General features: G+C 43.3%; 1 protein-coding gene across 1 annotated transcript; it reads right to left on the bottom strand.

Annotated features, from left to right (window-relative positions):
• Positions 1-1,894: 1,894 nt before the first annotated feature.
• Positions 1,895-5,738, bottom strand: LOC135108214 (GATA zinc finger domain-containing protein 14-like). Its single transcript, XM_064018991.1, has 2 exons — positions 5,703-5,738; positions 1,895-5,126 (listed from the first exon to the last, which is right to left on the bottom strand). The coding sequence occupies exons 1-2, from the start codon at positions 5,736-5,738 to the stop codon at positions 1,986-1,988; spliced, it is 3,177 nt and encodes a 1,058-aa protein (XP_063875061.1). The 3' UTR covers positions 1,895-1,985.
• Positions 5,739-21,287: the final 15,549 nt, after the last annotated feature.

Here is a 21,287-nt window from a genome sequence, read left to right on the forward strand (position 1 = left end):
CTTTACTTCCTGAAGGGTTGGACGTCTGTGAAATGACGGGGAAAAGCGCAGGGTGGTATTATCAGCGTAATAGTGGACAAACAGTTATAAAAGTTCAGCTGGCTCACTTGGAAGGGGTACAACAGGAGCTAGGGCCAGGCCGCTCTCCAGTCCAGAGTAAGGTTGGGGCGATAGTCATCCCCTCCCCCTTCACCGCGCACTGCATGATTGTCGTGGATACTGATTTGTCAGGTAATGAGTGACACATGAAAGCTCGAGAGCCACTGTTCTACATTATGTTAAACAGGACTAGAATTCGGGAAAAGTTGCCGACGTGACGGGGTGACACGAATTACGCTCTAGAGTCTAGAACATCGAAGACTACATCCAGAGTGTTCGAAACTAACAAAAATTATTTTCTTTAAGATAAACATTTCTCAAGGGGCCTGGTTATGCAAGACCTGTAACATTAAGTCATGATTCCTTACAAGTATCGGTTATGTGGCACCGTCCCCTTCTATTACGAACACATGGCTTTTCCTTAATGTTTCGCGTCACCTATTAATGAAAACATTCAGGAAAGAAACTTGATCACATTAGTGTTCAGCCAGTGAGGTGTGTTTCCTGTCATTAAGCTTGCGATGTTTGAGGCTGTGAATGTTCCGGGCTATTACGGCGAGAGTTTACCGGTGAGGTGTCTTGTTACGTGCAGCGCCATCTGGTAACCTAATCCAGCCATACTGTCCCCTCTTATGCCACTGTATCTTCCTATCATATTATTCCCTGCCACGTGTAGAGAAATGAGAAGTGCGTGGGAAGAAGGATGCAGACAGGAGAAAGAGAACAGCATTTAAAATATTTGTAGATGCAGTGAATGAAGACAAGCGGATGACTGTTGTGACAAAAGACGCAAAAGACACAGTAAGGCAGGTGACGCGCTGTGGCGAGCAGCTCAAAGAAGTACCTGTTGCCATTTACTATCGTCGCTATTCATGAAGCATAGATAGATCAGCATATAGCAATCTGAAACATGTGTTAGATTGTATTAAACCATTACGAACTTATAGCTCCCTTTGGATTACATTATAAAGATGGAAAGAAAAGCAGGAGTCGAGGCACGGTCTTCTTTGCTGCATGAGGAGCAATGTTTGTTATTGGACGGACATTATCAACAGCAGAGTCGGAAGTGGCAGTAACAGGCTTGGTAGTAATAGGAGATCAGTAAGAATATCCACGTGCTGTGACGCTGCGGGACAGAGAGAGTCAGTCACGGCAGTTACTTCCACTCGGGGGAAAGACTCTAGATGCACAGCTTTATCTGAGGTGATAGTAAAGGTGCAAGATTGTGTGTGTGTGTGTGTGTGTGTGTGTGTGAATTTCATATGACTGCTAATTTCCCATGTTTGTTTATTTGGGGGACGCTGCGTGGGTCTGTGACAATTCTTTGATTTTTCCTTGATGCCCTTTCAAGAATTTTCGTACTACTACCACTACCACTGCTACTTTTACTACTATCTCACAATACTGTTACGCAACGCATCTTGTTGAGCTCCTCATTATGAATACCACATGATTCTACGAAATATGATTGCCGAATACCAAACAGTCAGGAGTGAGTAATGTCACTCGCACATTTCAGCGGGACAAGCGCCGCTCATTCGCATTACGAAAGTTTCTTCATTCGGTGAACATGAGAGCCTAAGGACTATATTCTGAAACGCTTCTACGCTGTACCCCGACCACTTTCAAAAGACTCCAGTTGAAGTAACATGGGTTTTTATTGTTTTTACGGTTCTAGTGACCGAATAATAAGAATTCTACAATATGCACAGAAAAAAAAACACTTCAGAAACCGGCTAATCATCTCCGTGGCTTTTAAAATTAATTGTGATGAGAGTGCAAAGCGTTTCAGAAAGCGGGCCTAAGATAGACAAGAAGTGCCCAGTTTTTGGCGGCACCACGGAGCACTACAGGCTGCTTCTGCATGCCCCGACTCAGCCAGTGCCTCACAGCTGGCTTATTACTTTGCTGCTGCACTGAGCACTTGTACCGTTGTGATGCTGCCCGTTGTGGCGGTGTCTGTTGTGGCGCTGTCTATTGTGGCGCTGTCTGTTGTGGCGCTGTCTGTTGTGGTGCTGTCTGTTGTGGCGCTGTCTGCTGTGGTGCTGTCTGTTGTGGCGGTCTGTTGTGGCGCTGTCTGTTGTGGCGCTGTCTGTTGTGGTGCTGTCTGTTGTTGCGCTGTCTGTTGTGGTGCTGTCTATTGAGGTGCTCTTTGTTTTGGTGCTGTCTATTGTGGTGCTGTCTGTTATGGTGCTGTCTATTGTGGTGCTGTCTGTTTTGGTGCTGTCTGTTTTGGTGCTGTCTGTCGTGGCGCTGTCTGTTTTGGTGCTGTCTGTTTTGGTGCTGTCTGTTGTGGTGCTGTCTGTTGTGGTGCTGTCTATTGTGGTGCTCTTTGTTTTGGTGCTGTCTATTGTGGTGCTGTCTATTGTGGTGCTGTCTATTGTGGTGCTGTCTGTTTTGGTGCTGTCTGTTGTGGTGCTGTCTGTTGTGGTGCTGTCTGTTGTGGTGCTGTCTGTTTTGGTGCTGTCTGTTGTGGTGCTGTCTGTTTTGGTGCTGTCTGTTGTGGTGCTGTTGCGCTGTCTGTTGTGGTGCTGTCTATTGTGGTGCTCTTTGTTTTGGTGCTGTCTATTGTGGTGCTGTCTATTGTGGTGCTGTCTATTGTGGTGCTGTCTGTTTTGGTGCTGTCTGTTGTGGTGCTGTCTGTTGTGGTGCTGTCTGTTGTTGCGCTGTCTGTTGTGGTGCTGTCTATTGTGGTGCTCTTTGTTTTGGTGCTGTCTATTGTGGTGCTGTCTATTGTGGTGCTGTCTATTGTGGTGCTGTCTGTTTTGGTGCTGTCTGTTGTGGTGCTGTCTGTTTTGGTGCTGTCTGTTGTGGTGCTGTCTGTTTTGGTGCTGTCTGTTGTGGTGCTGTCTGTTTTGGTGCTGTCTGTTGTGGTGCTGTCTGTTTTGGTGCTGTCTGTCGTGGCGCTGTCTGTTTTGGTGCTGTCTGTTGTGGTGCTGTCTGTTGTGGTGCTGTCTGTTTTGGTGCTGTCTGTTTTGGTGCTGTCTGTTGTGATGCTGTCTGTTGTGGTGCTGTCTCTTGTAGCGCTGTCTGTTGTGGTGCTGTCTGTTGTGGTGCTGTCTGTTGTGGTGCTGTCTGTTGTGGCGCTGTCTGCTGTGGTGTTGTCTGTTGTGGCGGTCTGTTGTGGCGCTGTCTGTTGTGGCGCTGTCTGTTGTGGTGCTGTCTGTTGTTGCGCTGTCTGTTGTGGTGCTGTCTATTGTGGTGCTCTTTGTTTTGGTGCTGTCTATTGTGGTGCTGTCTGTTGTGGTGCTGTCTATTGTGGTGCTGTCTGTTTTGGTGCTGTCTGTTTTGGTGCTGTCTGTCGTGGCGCTGTCTGTTTTGGTGCTGTCTGTTTTGGTGCTGTCTGTTGTGGTGCTGTCTATTGTGGTGCTCTTTGTTTTGGTGCTGTCTATTGTGGTGCTGTCTATTGTGGTGCTGTCTATTGTGGTGCTGTCTGTTTTGGTGCTGTCTGTTGTGGTGCTGTCTGTTGTGGTGCTGTCTGTTGTGGTGCTGTCTGTTTTGGTGCTGTCTGTTGTGGTGCTGTCTGTTTTGGTGCTGTCTGTTGTGGTGCTGTTGCGCTGTCTGTTGTGGTGCTGTCTATTGTGGTGCTCTTTGTTTTGGTGCTGTCTATTGTGGTGCTGTCTATTGTGGTGCTGTCTATTGTGGTGCTGTCTGTTTTGGTGCTGTCTGTTGTGGTGCTGTCTGTTTTGGTGCTGTCTGTTGTGGTGCTGTCTGTTTTGGTGCTGTCTGTCGTGGCGCTGTCTGTTTTGGTGCTGTCTGTTGTGGTGCTGTCTGTTGTGGTGCTGTCTGTTTTGGTGCTGTCTGTTTTGGTGCTGTCTGTTGTGATGCTGTCTGTTGTGGTGCTGTCTCTTGTAGCGCTGTCTGTTGTGGTGCTGTCTGTTGTGGTGCTGTCTGTTGTGGTGCTGTCTGTTTTGGTGCTGTCTGTCGTGGCGTTGTCTGTTTTGGTGCTGTCTGTTGTGGTGCTGTCTGTTGTGGTGCTGTCTGTTGTGATGCTGTCTGTTGTGATGCTGTCTGTTGTGGTGCTGTCTGTTGTGGTGCTGTCTGTTGTGGTGCTGTTTGTTGTGGTGCTGTCTGTTTTGGTGCTGTCTGTCGTGGCGTTGTTTGTTTTGGTGCTGTCTGTTGTGATGCTGTCTGTTGTGGTGCTGTCTGTTGTGGTGCTGTCTCTTGTAGCGCTGTCTGTTGTGGTGCTGTCTGTTTTGGTGCTGTCTGTTGTGATGCTGTCTGTTGTGATGCTGTCTGTTGTGGTGCTGTCTCTTGTAGCGCTGTCTGTTGTGGTGCTGTCTGTTTTGGTGCTGTCTGTTGTGATGCTGTCTGTTGTGGTGCTGTCTCTTGTAGCGCTGTCTGTTGTGGTGCTGTCTGTTTTGGTGCTGTCTGTCGTGGCGTTGTCTGTTTTGGTGCTGTCTGTTGTGGTGCTGTCCGTTGTGGTGCTGTCTCTTGTAGCGCTGTCTGTTGTGGTGCTGTCTGTTTTGGTGCTGTCTGTTGTGATGCTGTCTGTTGTGGTGCTGTCTCTTGTAGCGCTGTCTGTTGTGGTGCTGTCTGTTTTGGTGCTGTCTGTCGTGGCGTTGTCTGTTTTGGTGCTGTCTGTCGTGGCGTTGTCTGTTTTGGTGCTGTCTGTTGTGATGCTGTCTGTTGTGGTGCTGTCTCTTGTAGCGCTGTCTGTTGTGGTGCTGTCTGTTTTGGTGCTGTCTGTTGTGATGCTGTCTGTTGTGGTGCTGTCTCTTGTAGCGCTGTATGTTGTGGTGCTGTCTGTTTTGGTGCTGTCTGTTGTGATGCTGTCTGTTGTGGTGCTGTCTCTTGTAGCGCTGTATGTTGTGGCGCTGTCTGTTTTGGTGCTGTCTGTTGTGGTACTGTTTGTTGTGGTGCTGTCTGTTGTGGTGCTGTCTCTTGTAGCGCTGTCTGTTGTGGTGCTGTCTGTTGTGGTGCTGTCTGTTTTGGTGCTGTATGCTGTGGTGCTGTCTGTTGTGACGTTGTTGTGACGCTCTGTTGTGATGATCTGTTGTGACGCTGTCTGTTGTGACGGCTGCATGCTACTTAATGTTACAAGTAGTCAATATAATTATACGTCACGGATAAACTTCATTGGCTGATGCCACTATTGCAGGTTTTCTTATTTAGATCAACACTGTATCAGCTTCTTATCAGTAAGTGGACAGTAATAATTCCTTGTGCTTCGCATCTATGTTATACGCATTACTTAATATGATAAACAGACAACAATATTCCTGAAATAATTAGCCGTACCGAAAGAAAAGAATCATCACTCGTCCTCGTCAGCAGCCTTGCTTAGAGCTGCCGTAAAACCCCGAGAGAAGAGGAGTCACCTGCACCCAGCTGCCGTGAGTGGCCAAAATTAAGTCTACCTACGTATTGTGACACGGTTTACCGTGGCGCTACCTGATTCGATGCTGCTTGTTGTGATACTGCCTGCTGTGACGCTACCTGTTATGTCTACCTGCTATGTCTGTCTGCTGTGACTGTGTCTGCTGTGTCTGCTTGCTGTGTCCACTGCCCCACTCAGTGAAGATGACCGAGAACGAATAATTAGCATGATGGCGTTCGATTCCCAGAACACATCACCGCCTGGTCCTTTCCCTTCATCTTACAGAATGACCATCACCCATGTACGTCACTGGCGCCATCTGCCCTCAGCCCAGATCAGGTAAAACACCAAGGGACAGCAACGGCTTTACTGTGATGTCCATGTGAAAAGAAAAAAAAAAAAGTACCACATACAACAGAGCTCTTCTAGACCGCATCTGTTGCATAACCATCAGGACCCTCCCCCACACACACACACACACTTCAAACCTGTAGTAAGTGTGCAAGTCTGCAAGGTGACGCCATGCAGCTTCTCTATCTTACCCGTGAAAGTCTCGGTGGCCTCCTTGAAACTCATCGAACAGGACACAGACACAGAATATCACCACAACATGGTCTCAATAAAAGCCGGCAGACCGCGGCTTCCAACACTAAGCCCACGGCCAGGAAATACAATACATTAACACCACAACCCCCCACTCCCTGCCGCTGCCCCACCCACTCGCCGTCCCAACCCACCAAGGAGTCGAAAATAGCCAAGAAAATTTTCCAGATAAACGCACGCAGCGGGACAAAGCCACTTGGTTCAGATGGCAAGGTTTTCTCCGCCACCGACATGCAACTCTGCCAAACAGCCCCGGGTCAGGCAAGGCGGCAGTGCGGAACCACAGATTCTTATTGACTACCGCCGCTCACAATTCCTGGCACTCATCTCATCCATCACCAAGAGCGTCCACAAATCAATTCTTCCGTCCAGTCGAGTCGTTAGGCGGCAAGACGGTGACGTGTGGCCGCGGGTCGTACAGCTATTTATCGCCTGAGTGGATGGCTACAGGTCGCCGCTCCGAGCCTAAGGACCGCGCTATGCAAATTCTCCACCTGTTAATGCATTTCTTGTATTTCGCAGTGTTAAGTACCTGGAGTATATCAGAGACGCGAGTAACGTTGCATCCTCACGGAAATGAAGGTACGACTGCTGCAGGAAAAGCATTATTTTATACATGAACCTTAACTCTTAGTGATAAGCATTTCTACATCGGAGCTGGATGTCTGTCTATCAGTGGCTACACTACCCAGGATATGGATGGGCGTCTGTCAATGAACGTGGATACACAGCATATCGATTACGCATCCACGATTCAGACAACGCCCAGCTTCATGTCACCTTGACGACTGATGGCGGAGGAACAGTGTCGCCATCACAATTGGTGCAGGGAGCGGCATCGTTGGCTCAGGGGCACCGCGAATTCATCAGACAACAAAGAGAGCAGAGAAGTGTAAGCTGCAAGGGTCCAGACGTGGAAGGGTTGGCGAGCGCCTCAGTGGACATGGCAGCTCTAGATGAGGAACTAAGAAAATATTTATTGGTACGATTGTATACATATGGACAAAGTTTGAATAGCTTTGTTAAATATTTAGGAATCATGTGACAAGCTGAAACTCCTCGACAGACAGGTATTTATCAGGTAACGCCTAGACTCAGCAGAGTACATTTCACACTGTCAAGATTCTACAAATGTCGATAAATTATAGCCTTATGTGATCAGAAGTTAAATAAAATATTTGTAGCAATGCTACATAACCTGCAGAGCTACTAAAGTAGTTTCTTAATTTCACATCAATTACACATACTCGTATGTTATGGAAGTGCAGCTAAGAATTGTTAAGCATACCATTTTTTGTGTTTGAATAGTAAATAAATATTTGTGCTAATTAGAAATAAATTTTTGTCTGGGGTAAACTGCTGAATAATTTAGGACTTTTAAAGTATTAGGGAGACTGACCAAGGGCAAAGAAAGAGGAGGAAAGCAAATTATAAGCCCGATTACGATGTCTATCCCCTCGCAACCCCTTAAAATATCCGATAAATATCCGATAAAATATCCGAGAGATAAAAGGGAATTTACTTCCTGAGGAGTCTTGATACAGTTCAAGTCCCAGACAGGTGGTGAAAGAATGAAGATACTAGGTTGACTCTTGCATCAGTAAGTTGGATAGAATAAGGATGAGAATAAAAAGAGTTTTGTTTAGCGAGACAGCAAAAGGAGGAAGTATGTATTTAGCAAGTTTGGAAGAGCAATGACCATGGAAATAACAGTAGGAGATAGTAAACGATGCATCATCGCGAAGAATAAAACAATCAAGACTGTCTGTTCGAGAAGAGAAATTGATGAGAAGTAACGCTTTTGACTCCATCTTCTTCAGGAGTGCTGTTTAGGATGAATTTCAAACGTGGGAAAAGTGCTCCATACATGACATGACGAATGACGAATAAGGCCCCTGTATAGAGTGAGCAGCCGGGAGGAGGAAAAGTATTGACGAAGGCAACACTGAACACTTAATTTCATGAAAGATGCTTTAGAAAGAGAGAAGAAAAATTAAATTTCCATTTAAGATTTTTATTGAAAAAGAATCCATGTGTATTTCTAATGAGGATAGATTTAAAAGCTTTAGAAAGACGGGAAAGCAAAGGTCATTAGTCTGAAGTACTGGAGTGGTCACCCTTCTTAGCAACAAGCTGAATGTAAGCAAATTTAGAGCAAGATAAACAGACACGGAAAAATTCGGCCAGACCAGGAGTGAGCACAGAAGCACAGTTGCAGACGAGAGGAAACACTCCATCAGGACCACACCTATGTCTTCTGAGAATTGAGGCCAGAGAGAACATTAAAAACATCATTACGAAAAATTACTCTAACAATCATAACAAATTCAGAGAAGGGATATGATGGAGGAACAAGTCCTTAGTCACTCAAAGTGGAGTTGTGATATATATATATATATATATATATATATATATATATATATATATATATATATATATATATATATATATATATATATATATATATATATATATATATATATATATATATATATATATATTGCTGTTGTTGCCATCGTTGTTGTTGCTGTTGTTGTTGATAATGATGTTGTTGTTGTTGTTGTTGTTGTTGTTGTTGTTGCTGTTGTTGTTGTTGTCGTTGTTGTTGTTGTTGTTGTTGTTGCTATTTGTTGTTATTGTTGTTGCTATTTGTTGTTATTGTTGTTGTTGTTGATAATGATGTTGTTGTTGTTGTTGTTGTTGTTGTTGTTGTTGTTGTTGTTGCTATTTGTTGTTGTTGTTGTTATTGTTGCTGTTGTTGTTGTTGTTGTTGTTGTTGTTGTTGTTGTTGTTGTTGTTGTTGTTGTTGTTGTTATTTGTTGTTGTTGTTGTTGTTGTTGTTGTTGTTGTTGTTTATGTAGTACGAATGGCTTCCCTGATGTCTGGCCGCCATTGTGTTCAAGACTCATATTCTGATCTGCGGCGTCCGAGAAACCCTTTGTCCGAGCATAGGTTCGGAACCGTGACTTGAAGCGCGTTTGCGAGATGTGCCACAGCCAATAAAAAAATATCTACCAATCATATCACTCTATGCGGAGCTGGGGAGCTTCACCTTCAACTTGAGATCAGTCTTTCGCTGTCTGCTTGTGATCGGTGTTGTTCCTCAAATCTCGAAGCAAAAGCAGTTTCTTTTTTTTTTCTTTCCGTTCTTTTTAACGATATCGCTGTGAATTCCCATAAATCTCACAGTATTTTTTGCTGTGAATGTAAAATGTCACTAACAGTGCCATCTTAGAGATCAATGGTTGTGGCGGTGCACAAACACTTCCTTGATCCCAAAGACAAAAAAAAAAAAAAAGTGTCGTTACTGCGGATATGGCGTCAGAACAGCGAGGAAGAGGCCGGACTTCTCCTTCGAGAATAAGGTAAAGTTTCGTTTAGTTTAAACGATGTTCCTCATAGTTACCGGTCTACATACGTAAAGGTAAAAAAGAGTCGCGTCCTGTTTTTCATTCATTTATTTGTTCATTTTATTTATTTATTTATTTTTTTTTTTTCGGCTCCTACCCCCTACAGTGTTGGAGACCTGATGGCAAAGCGGGGTTTCCGTGTGGGGAAAGGTATACTGTACATGTGCAGAGGTTGTCTAGGTTATTACGTTAGATTAGCTTTTTAAAGGCAAAACTGCCTGTAAGACGTTCAGAACAGAGATAATCAAGTGGTCCATTCATTGCAGTGTGCTTGGAAGGATCAGCGGGTGAAGCAACCCCTCCCCGGTCACGAGGGTGTGCCGTTAATCTAAATCTAGTTTTGAAATACCCTTCATTTCAGCGTCGTTGTTAGTAGATTATGTGGTAGTTATATTATGTGGTTATTGGCAGATTCTTACATGGTAGTTCAACTGCTACGTGGCAGCTACAAGATTTCCTCCAGATCTCTAAACGTGTATCTAAGGATTAGGTATTATTGTTTTTGGTAATTCTTTATAATAACTCCGTTCCCCCATCCTCCCCACTAACCCCAACCCCTCAGACAAGCTTGGGGGACTGTGGAGAATCGGGAGTTTTGGAGGAGGGGAAATGTGAAAAATATGGGCTTTCAAAAATTAACAATCTAAGAAAAATTACCACCTTTAAAAAAATAAAAATCCTAAAAATACACTAATGTAACGTAAACGCGATTCGCCCCCCCCCCCTGGAACGTCCTTTATACTCAGCTGATGGAGTGGTGCAGAGCTCGCTGGACTAAGAAAAAATCCAAGACGCAGCATATTCTCGGAGCTCTTACAGCACTAGTCAGACTCGTGACCCAAAAGAGTTTTACATTTACGATAAGCACACAGTGTACCCTACATTATACTGTATATAGGTTTTGTTATTGTACGTGACACGGAGTTGTTAGTAAGATTAACCTTATTTTTTTCTGAAAACTGTGTCTACGGATTCTCCTTAGAAAACATTTAAATATTTTTGGTGGCTTATTTGACCGTGAAGGTGTTTTTATTTCAGTTGAGGCCCAGCTACTTTGTTTTCCTATGAATTTTTTTATTTTATTTTATTTTATTTTATTTTGTTTTATTTATTTATTTGTTTTATTTATTTATTTATTTATTTATTTTATTTATTTATTTATTTTATTTATTTATTTTTTTGACTTGGATAGTTTTCATGGCATATCCACCGGTTTGGAAACAATAGCAACAACAATAAAGAAGAGTAAATAATTCCTGTACTGTACTTAGGTACATGTTTACCAACACACACACACACACACACAATGAAAAAGATTATGATGTAAAACAGTTAATAGTACGTAATGTTCACCATCAATAACAAGGTTGTGTTCCAAGACTACCCTAAAATTTACGAGAGTTTCGCCTTCAGAACTCTGTTTTCTTTGATAGATTTACCAGCAACTCAAGTTTTCCTTCGCCATGGAAATAGTATGACAAAATGCTTATGACATAATTGTTGTAGGGAATATTCATTGTTCACTCCAAATGAACAAAGGCAGTGTCAGCCACTTAAGGCCTAAGACACGTCAGCGTGCACCTTTTGCGTGATGTAGTGATAGTGCGGAATAATACACGACGCCCTCAAAGAGTCAGTAAGGAGGACGTTCTTGGGACTTAGCGGGTGACGCGCTGTTCAGGCTGAGGTGGACCTCCAGGTTAGACAACGAGCGGCGGGATCTCGTAGCATGAAGCAAGTTATGTTTATGTACTGCAGTAATTAGTAATAGGTAGAATGAAGCGGTGGTTAAGGCCGAGCTCAACACCACTGTAATGTATTGTAGGTGGAGAGTGCTGTGCGAGACTACTACCACGGCAGTACGGTGCAGCAGGTCTGCCTCCCTCCCTGCCTGAGGAATCGCGCACACACACACACACACACACACACACACACACACACACACACACACACACACAGCTGTAAAACATAGTGAGGCACCACCAATATTCATTATCACGTATGTTTACCAGTGTTGTGACCGCTAACTTCCCTAAACCTTCTGCCGCCACAAGTCTCCCGCTGTTGTTAACATCTGTACTTTGAATGCGTGTCATATTACTGTGATTTTCCTTAGTTGAGGCGAAACTTCACCACAAACCTTTGAAATAAGTGAGTCGTTTCTTTATCATAGATAAAACAGATAAGAGATAATATATTACTGTCATTGTTTTCCAAATACAAATTCCGGCAATTTTCAAAGCAGCTGGAGAAAAGTTGGGTTACATTGAATCAAACTCTTGTTTTAGCCAAATACATTATTTTTCCCAGGTCTCACTTTTGACGGACGAAAAGGGAAAAATAAGTTCCACATATTCAAGGTCCTATCTTTGTTTTTAGATTAATAAAACCGGTGTATTCTCCCACCTACACCTGCCTAAGGCAGAAAAACTCTCAGTTGTGGTGGTCTCTACTGGCACACGGCTTCACAACTCACAATTATGTCGGTAAAGTTACAAGGCAGAATGGTTTTTATATACATCAAATTTGGGAAGTCTCTCATACTCACGGATCCATTTTCTTTGATGTCTATGGCAGTAACTCTACCATTCCCTTCACCATGGCATCATCATCATCACTATTATCATTCTCTGCGCGACCAGAGCAGGACCAAAGCCTCCCAGAAGCTTTTCCATTAATTTTTGTCAGCTGTAATCTGTTGGATACCATTGCAGCAAAACATTATCTCGTGTCTCCATCTGTCACTCTTCTTGTTCTGGGTTCTTTTTCCACCACGAAGTTGTCGTTTTGTTATCCCGGTTACTCGATGCATGACGCTTCTTGTTCATGGTCGCTTTTTTTATTTACCTATAGTTAAAACGTCAACTATTGCAGTTTGTTCTCGAACCCATGATCTTCATGTAAGACAAAAATAGGCAAGTAAAAACATAGATAAAGGAATGTGCTACGAGCTGGTGAAATGTGTGTGTGTGTGTGTGTGTGTGTGTGTGCAAATGATCTTGTTTCATAGTAGTTATAGTAGAAGTAGCATCAGAGGAAACAACAGCAACAGACTCAACAGATGCAACAGATGCAACAGCAGTAGCAGCAGATGCAACAGCAGCAGCAGCAGATGCAATCGCAGCAGCAGCAGATGCAGCAGATGCAATAGCAGCAGCAGCAGCAGCAGATGCAATAGCAGCAGCAGCAGCAGTACATGCAATAGCAGCAGCAGCAGCAGATGCAATAGCAGCAGCAGCAGCAGTACATGCAATAGCAGCAGCAGCAGTAGATGCAATAGCAGCAGCAGCAGCAGATGCAATAGCAGCAGCAGCAGCAGTACATGCAATAGCAGCAGCAGCAGCAGATGCAATAGCAGCAGCAGCAGCAGCAGATGCAATAGCAGCAGCAGCAGCAGTAGATGCAATACCAGCAGCAGCAGCAGTAGATGCAATACCAGCAGCAGCAGCAGATGCAATAGCAGCAGCAGCAGCAGCAGTAGACGCAATAGCAGGAGCAGCACCAAATGCAATAGCAGCAGCAGCAGCAGATGCGATAGCACCAGCAGCAGCAGCAGCAGGCGCAATAGCAACAGCAGCAGATGCAGCAGATGCAATAGCAGCAGCAACAGATGCAATAGCAGCAGCAGTAGATGCAATAGCAGCAGCAGCAGCAGAAGCAGGTGCAATAACAAGAGCAGCAACAGATGCAATAGCAGCAGCAGTAATAGCAGATGCAGTAGCAGCAGCAGCAGCAGGTACAGTAGCAGCAGTAGCAGATGCAGCAGATGCAATAGCAGCAGCAGCAGCAGCAGCAGGTGCAATAGCAGCAGCAGCAGCAGCAGCAGCAGCAGCAGTAGCAGGTGCAATAGCAGCAGCAGCAGAAGCAGCAGATGCAATAGCAGCAGCAGCAGATGCAGCAGCAACAGCAGCAGCAGCAGATGCAATACCAGCAGCAGCAGCAGCAGATGCAATACCAGCAGCAGCAGCAGATGCAATACCAGCAGCAGCAGCAGATGCAATACCAGCAGCAGCAGCAGATCCAATAGCAGCAACACCAGCAGATGAAATACCAGCAGCAGCAGCAGCAGCAGATGCAGCAGCAACAGCAGCAGCAGCAGATGCAATAGCAGCAGCAGCAGAAGCAGCAGCAGATGCGATAGCAGCAGCAGCAGCAGATGCAACAGCAACATCATCAGCAGCAGCAGATGCAACAGCAACAGCAGCAGCAGATGCAATAGCAGCAGCAGCAACATATGCAATAGTAGCAGCGGCAGCAGTAGATGCAATAACAGCAGCAGCAGCAGACACAATAGCAGCAGCGGCAGCAGATGCAATAGGAGCATCAGCAGCAGATGCAACAGCAAAAGCAGCAGCAGATACAATAGCAACAGCAGCAGCAGATGCAATAGCAACATCAGCAGCAGCAGCAGCAGATGCAATAGTAGCAGTAGCAGCATCAGATGCAACATCAACAGGAGCAGCAGCAACAGAAGCAACAGCAACATCAGCAGCAAACGCAACAGCAGCAGCAGCAGACGTAACAACAGCAACATCAGCAGACGTAACAACAGCAACATCAGCAGACGTAACAGCAGCAGCAGCAGCAGCAACAGACGTAACAACAGCAGCAGCAGCAACAGACGTAACAACAGCAGCAGCAGCAGCAACAGACGTAACAACAGCAGCAGCAGCAACAGACGTAACAACAGCAGCAGCAGCAACAGACGTAACAACAGCAGCAGCAGCAGCAGACGTAACAACAGCAGCAGTAGCAGCAGACGTAACAACAGCAGCAGCAGCAGAAGACGTAACATCAGCACCACCACCAGCAGACGTAATAACAGCAGCTTGAACAGCAGACGTAACAGCAGCAGCAACTACAGACGTAACAACAGCAGCGTCACCAGTCGCAGCGGTAGCAGCAGTAGCAGCAGACGTAACAACAGCAGCAGCAGCAGACGTAAGAACAGCAGCAGCAGCAGCAGACGTAACAACAGCAGCAGCAGCAGCAGACGTAAGAACAGCAGCAGCAGCAGCAGACATAACAACAGCAGCAGCAGCAGACGTAACAGCAGCAGCAGCAGCAGACGTAAGAACAGCAGCAGCAGCAGCAGACGTAACAACAGCAGCAGCAGCAGACGTAAGAACAGCAGCAGCAGCAGCAGACATAACAACAGCAGCAGCAGCAGACGTAACAGCAGCAGCAGCAGCAGGAGTAACAGCAACAGCAACAGGAGACATAACAACAGCAGCAACAACAGACGTAACAACAGCAGCGCTACCAGACGCAGCAGTAGCAGCAGCAGATGTACCAACAGCAGCACCAGCAACAGACGTAACAACAGCAGCAGCAGACGTAACAGCAGCAGCAGCAGCAGAGGTAACAAGAGGAGCAGCAGCAGACGTAACAACAACAGCAGCAGACATAACAACAACAGCAGCGACTGACGTAGCAACAGCAGCATCACCAGACCCAACAGCAGTACCAACAGACGTAGCAAAAACAGCACCAGCAGCAGATGTAACAGCAGCAGTACTAGCAGACGTAACAACAGCAGTACCAGCAGCATACTCTACGGCAGCAGACGCAATAGCAGCAACAACAACAGCAGATGCAGTAGCAGTTGCAGCAACAACAAACGCAACAGCAGCAGCAGATGCAGACAGCAAACGCAACGGCAGCTTGCGGCAAGGTGCTTGCACCTTGCCTAGTCAAACTCTTTCAGCTCTGTCTGTCAACATTTACCTTTCCTTCTTGCTGGAAGTTTGCCTACATTCAACCTGTTCCTAAAAAGGGTGACCGCTCTAATCCCTCAAACTACCGTCCTATTGCTTTAATTTCCTGCTTATCTAAAGTTTTTGAATCTATCCTCAACAGGAAGATTCTTAAACATCTATCACTTCACAACCTTCTATCTGATCGCCAGTATCGGTTCCGTCAAGGCCGCTCTACTGGTGATCTTCTGGCTTTCCTTACTGAGTCTTGGTCATCCTCTTTTAGAAACTTTGGTGAAACTTTTGCTGTTGCCTTGGACATATCAAAAGCCTTTGATAGAGTCTGGCACAAAGCTTTGATTTCCAAACTACCCTCCTACGGTTTCTATCCTTCTCTCTGTAACTTCATCTCAAGTTTCCTTTCTGACCGTTCTATTGCTGCTGTGGTAGACGGTCACTGTTCTTCTCCTAAATCTATTAACAGTGGTGTTCCTCAGGGTTCTGTCCTGTCACCCACTCTCTTCTTATTATTCATTAATGATCTTCTAAACCAAACTTCTTGTCCTATCCACTCCTATGCTGATGATACCACCCTGCACTTTTCCACGTCTTTTCATACACGTCCAACCCTTCAGGAGGTAAACATATCACGCAGGGAAGCCACAGAACGCCTGACTTCTGATCTTTCTAAAATTTCTGATTGGGGCAGAGCAAACTTGGTATTGTTCAATGCCTCAAAAACTCAATTCCTCCATCTATCAACTCGACACAATCTTCCAGACAACTATCCCCTCTTCTTCAATGACACTCAACTGTCCCCCTCTTCTACACTGAACATCCTCGGTCTGTCCTTTACTTATAATCTGAACTGGAAACTTCACATCTCATCTCTAGCTAAAACAGCTTCTATGAAGTTAGGTGTTCTGAGACGTCTCCGCCAGTTTTTCTCATCCCCCCAGCTGCTAACTCTGTACAAGGGCCTTATCCATCCATGTATGGAGTATGCTTCACATGTCTGGGGGGGTTCCACTCATACTGCTGTTCTAGACAGGGTGGAATCAAAAGCTTTTCGTCTCATCAACTCCTCTCCTCTAACTGACTGTCTTCAGCCTCTCTCTCACCGCCGCAATGTTGCATCTCTAGCTGTCTTCTACCGCTATTTTCATGCTAACTGCTCTTCTGATCTTGCTAACTGCATGCCTCCCCTCCTTCCGCGGCCTCGCTGCACAAGACTTTCTTCTTTCTCTCACTCCTATTCTGTCCACCTCTCTAACGCAAGAGTTAACCAGTATTCTCAATCATTCATCCCTTTCTCTGGTAAACTCTGGAACTCCTTGCCTGCTTCTGTATTTCCACCTTCCTATGACTTGAATTCCTTCAAGAGGGAGGTTTCAAGACACTTATCCACCAATTTTTGACCACTGCTTTGACCCTTTTAAGGGACTGGCATTTCAGTGGGCATTTTTTTTTTATTAGATTTTTGTTGCCCTTGGCCAGTATCCTTCCTACATAAAAAAAAAAAAAAAAAAAAAAAAAACAAATGCAGATGCAGCAGCAACAGGAGACGCAACAACAGCAGACGCAGTAGCAGCTGCAGCAAATGGAGCAGCAGCAGTAACAACAGACAGCAGCAGTAAAAGCAGTTGCAGACACTCAAGCAACAACAGCAATAATGGTTATAGCAGCAACAGGAGCAGCAAGCGCGATGGCAGCAGCAGACACTCGCAGCAGCAGACTTTATCCCTTGCATGGAAGACGCCTCTCGTGGCGCTGGGGAGGGGACGGTGAAGGGCAGGAATGTTTGAATTCCTCTGTGAAAATACTATCGAAACATCTTTAGAAACTTTTGATACATTTTTTTTTTATTATACATATACTTTCATGCAAGTATCAATTTATATATATATATATATATATATATATATATATATATATATATATATATATATATATATATATATATATATATATATATATATATATATATATATAATTTTTTTTTCAGATTTACTATTTTTTCTTTTTCCATTATCTCAGTCATATAAAAATGGCAACAGTATAAAAAAAAAAATTTCAAACTCATCCCTAAACATACAGTGATAGCTTTACTGAATGGGTAGTTTTCGGACTAATCCGCCAGATGTCGTCGCTGTTGCATGTCCCCTAGTGACATGAGCTAAAATATTATTATTGTAAATCCCGTGTGCATACAGGTGCATAGAACTTTGATTATTATGATATTTTCGAAATTTTACATGAACTTTTAAATATCTTGTATGGATAATTTTGAGGGAAGTTGGTCAAAACACATTTTTTTTTTTTTCGTGATTATTTAATAATACTGTTATCAATATTTTAAATACAGTATATTACATGTCTAAAATCTATTGATTAATACTGTTATCAATATTTTAAATACAGTATATCACATGTCTAAAATCTATTGATCTGGACAATGAAAATAAGACTGTACTGTCTGTATGTACAGCATACTCAGTAAAATCGTGATATGTGGATATAATTATTTTCGTAGGGATTTTAGCATTTCTTTCAGGAAGCGAGCGACATGGCAAAGTAATCGAACACCAAAACAAGTATCTCAGGACTGCTCTGGCATAACGGGAGAATAATACAGGAAGCCACAGGTTCATGGAGTAGTGGCATGAACACTGCAGCAGGAATTAACTAGTTGTCCAACTACGTGTTTGTTAACTTCAACTAAGGTGGGCCAGTCAGATGTTTGTTTTGGTTAGATATACAGCATTACTTTCGCCAGGACACTCGAGTTGCCTATTTTCAATTAAAATTGTTGTTTCCATATACTAGGAAGTTGGTCTGTATAATTTGGAGCTTTAAGTGGCACAGACATGTTGTCTTCATTTTTATTTTCGTCTACATTAATACGCTTCCGATCAATAGTGTACTTTTTAGAAATCTCGAGATGACCAAATAAATCTAAATTTCAGCTCATTAGAAAATCAACTTAGATACTTTTATTCATGAATACAGTTCGATTTTACCTGTGTTAGTACTTAGAAGGAATTGTGTAGAAAAGTATATTATGTAAGTTCATTGCATCTTTATTTATATATAATTTCTATGACACTGTAGGCATATTTGATATTGCTCCTATGTGTGAGAAGGGGACATGTCTGGTGCTGCCAGCCTGGTGACACTCACTAGTTTACCAAACTCCCCATTGTATACCATGCAACACCTGCGTCACTGAATGCCTTGCTCTTTCAATGACATCCTGTCAACATCTTCGCTCATCTATCAGCGACTGGCACACCACTTCAACACACAAACCTCGACCTCCTGTCTCTCCTCTCTTTTCTAACTTTCCCGAAGTCTCTCAAAAGACCTCGCAAATAATCGGCCATTTCCAATATTTCTTTTGTCGTAATTCATGCTCTGCTCGAATCTCATCAATTATTTATTCATTTATATATATATATATATATATATATATATATATATATATATATATATATATATATATATATATATATATATATATATATATATATATATATATATATATATATATATATATATATATATATATATATATATATATATATATATATATATATATATATATATTTTTTTTTTTTTTTTTTTTTTTTTTTTTTTTTTTTTTTTTTTTTTACCTATGATATATGGAATATTTTCTTTAACAGTTCAATTTCCCTTTCGAGGATATTCAGGCTACTTAGTCCTACTTTAATTTCTGCTAATGTAACGTCTGTATGTGTTTAAGTTTTTCCCGCTCTTCAAGGACATTCATAGAAAGTACGAGGCTCTCATTAAATTTTTTTTTCATGAAAACCTGAAAACTCTCACACCTCATCTGCCAGAAAAGAGAGCCAAATCTTTGACTTTCACCTGTCTGCAAGTAATCCTTGATCGACATTTCAGCTTCTCTCAGCACTGACGTGCTGAGAGAAGTTCAGATACATTATTACAGACCTATCATAGAGCTGAGCAGCTAAAGCGACTGAACTTGTCTTGTGATCGCTTCTATACATAGCGCTAACCAATCAACTGTGGAATCTCTACGATGAAAGCATTGCTGGACTCCAACAATCAAGCTTTCCACAGCGCCTTTGAAGTTCATACTGATAAGTTCAAGTCGAGAATTACAGACTTGGAATCCAAGTGAACTAACAATGACTCTGAAGTTTTCTCTGGCTGAAGCGGCTGACCTACAAGGCGAACTGAGATCATGGTAAGGAAACCGTAATTCAAAATCTTACGGCGTGTGTCGAACTAGCGCTGCGAGTCAACTACCAAGAAGACTATAGTCGGCGGAATAACCTACGCATCAGTGGCATGCAAGAACTAGCTCATGGAGAGACGTGGGAACAGACCACAGAACAAGTGACAAAGCTGCTAGAAAATAAACTTCAATTATCACCAAACAACCTTGAACGAGCACACAGGATCGGAGCACCTGGACATACTCAGTCTCGTACACTCATCGCGAGGTTCGAAAAGTTTCGAGACTGTGAAGCAGTTCTACGAGATACTAGAAAACTCAAAGATGCAGGCATTCATGTTAATGAAAATCTTCGCCCTGCCTCACAGAAGATCGTAAGAAGCCAGCTACCTGTTTTGAAGCAAAGAAGAGTCGATGGTAAAGTAGCTTTCTTCAAACACACGAAGCTTGTGATAATGGAGAGAACAGACCAACCATCAATTACCAGACGGTGGTTCGGGTGTCTCGCGACGTGGAGCTTCTCTTGGAACGTCAGTCAGTGGTGGTCACTCATGATGCCCATGATGCGGTGAGTGCCACTACTGCCTCCTTTTCTGGCGATGGAGCGTGTACAGTCATTGTTTTCTATGCCGACGACACAACCGGCAGCAGAGCCGGTCTGTTGGGGAAGTGACAACTTATGGAGACGCGCTGAATGACACGGCACAGCAACAAGTATGATCTAAAAGCAATCTCAAGAAAAGCAAGAGAAAGTAAGCACTAGCTATACAGTGTAAGGAACATTATTTACTTCTGAGATATCACTTGCATACTTAAACCATTACGATTTCATTAATCTATTAACATCTAACAAGTCATGCAAATCAGTTGATCCATTTTACTGTGTTAGGTGACAAATATGACTGATTTATATATTATTCAATCCTCCTTACGTATAAGATACTTAAATGTCCCTAAATCAGACTATATATTTTTTTATTCCTTTTCTTCACTTATTACTAATAATGCATTTACTACCACACTATTCAGTATGAACATTCGTTCTATTCCACCTAAACTCTAATCCTTTATTGACATAATTTTAAGCAACACCCGTCTAAATATTAATATTTTGGGGCCTATAGCTTTACAGAAATTAGATTAGATATTAACCTTATTCCATTATATCAACTTCCTGGCCACAAGTAAATGTAGAAACAGGAATAACGGTGCTGTAGCAATGTACATTGCTTTTTTTCTTATCAACTTTCCTCTAACTGACTGTCTTCAGCCTCTTTCTCATCGCCGCAATGTTGCATCTCTTGCTATCTTCTACCGCTATTAGCATGACAACTGCTCTTCTGATCTTGCTAACTGCATGCTTCCCGTCCTCCCGCGGCCTCGCTGCACAAAACTTTCTTCTTTCTCTCACCCGTATTCTGTCCACCTCTCTAATGCAAGAGTTATCAGTATTATCAGTCATTCATCCCTTTCTCTGGTAAACTCTGAAACTCCCTGCCTCTGCTTCTGTATTTTCACCTCCCTATGAATTGAAATCTTTCAAGAGAGAAGTTCAGTACACTTATCCTATAATTTTGACTAACGCTTTCGTCTCTGTACGAGGACCGGCACCTCAGTGGGCCTTTTCTTTTTTTGTTGCAATTTTTATTGCCCTTGGCCGGTGATCCTCCAACATAAAAAAAAAAAAATCTAGTGACTATAATTCTACTGAGTTCAGTGAAATTTCCTTTGCTGAGCCAAACATAGAGCGCTTAGATGTTGTGAGTACTAATATTGAAAAGAAATATTTATTTATTTGCATATATATAGACCTCCTAATAGCAACATTGATTACTTTCTGAAAAGACTGTGTGATAGTTGTTCTACTGCTAATGAGAACAAGTACCATAGCATCTATGTTTTGGGGGACTTTAATTTAGGTTTAATGAAACAGCATG

The sequence above is a fragment of the Scylla paramamosain genome, chromosome 16 (assembly GCF_035594125.1).
Source record: "Scylla paramamosain isolate STU-SP2022 chromosome 16, ASM3559412v1, whole genome shotgun sequence".
Classification (NCBI taxonomy): domain Eukaryota; kingdom Metazoa; phylum Arthropoda; class Malacostraca; order Decapoda; family Portunidae; genus Scylla; species Scylla paramamosain.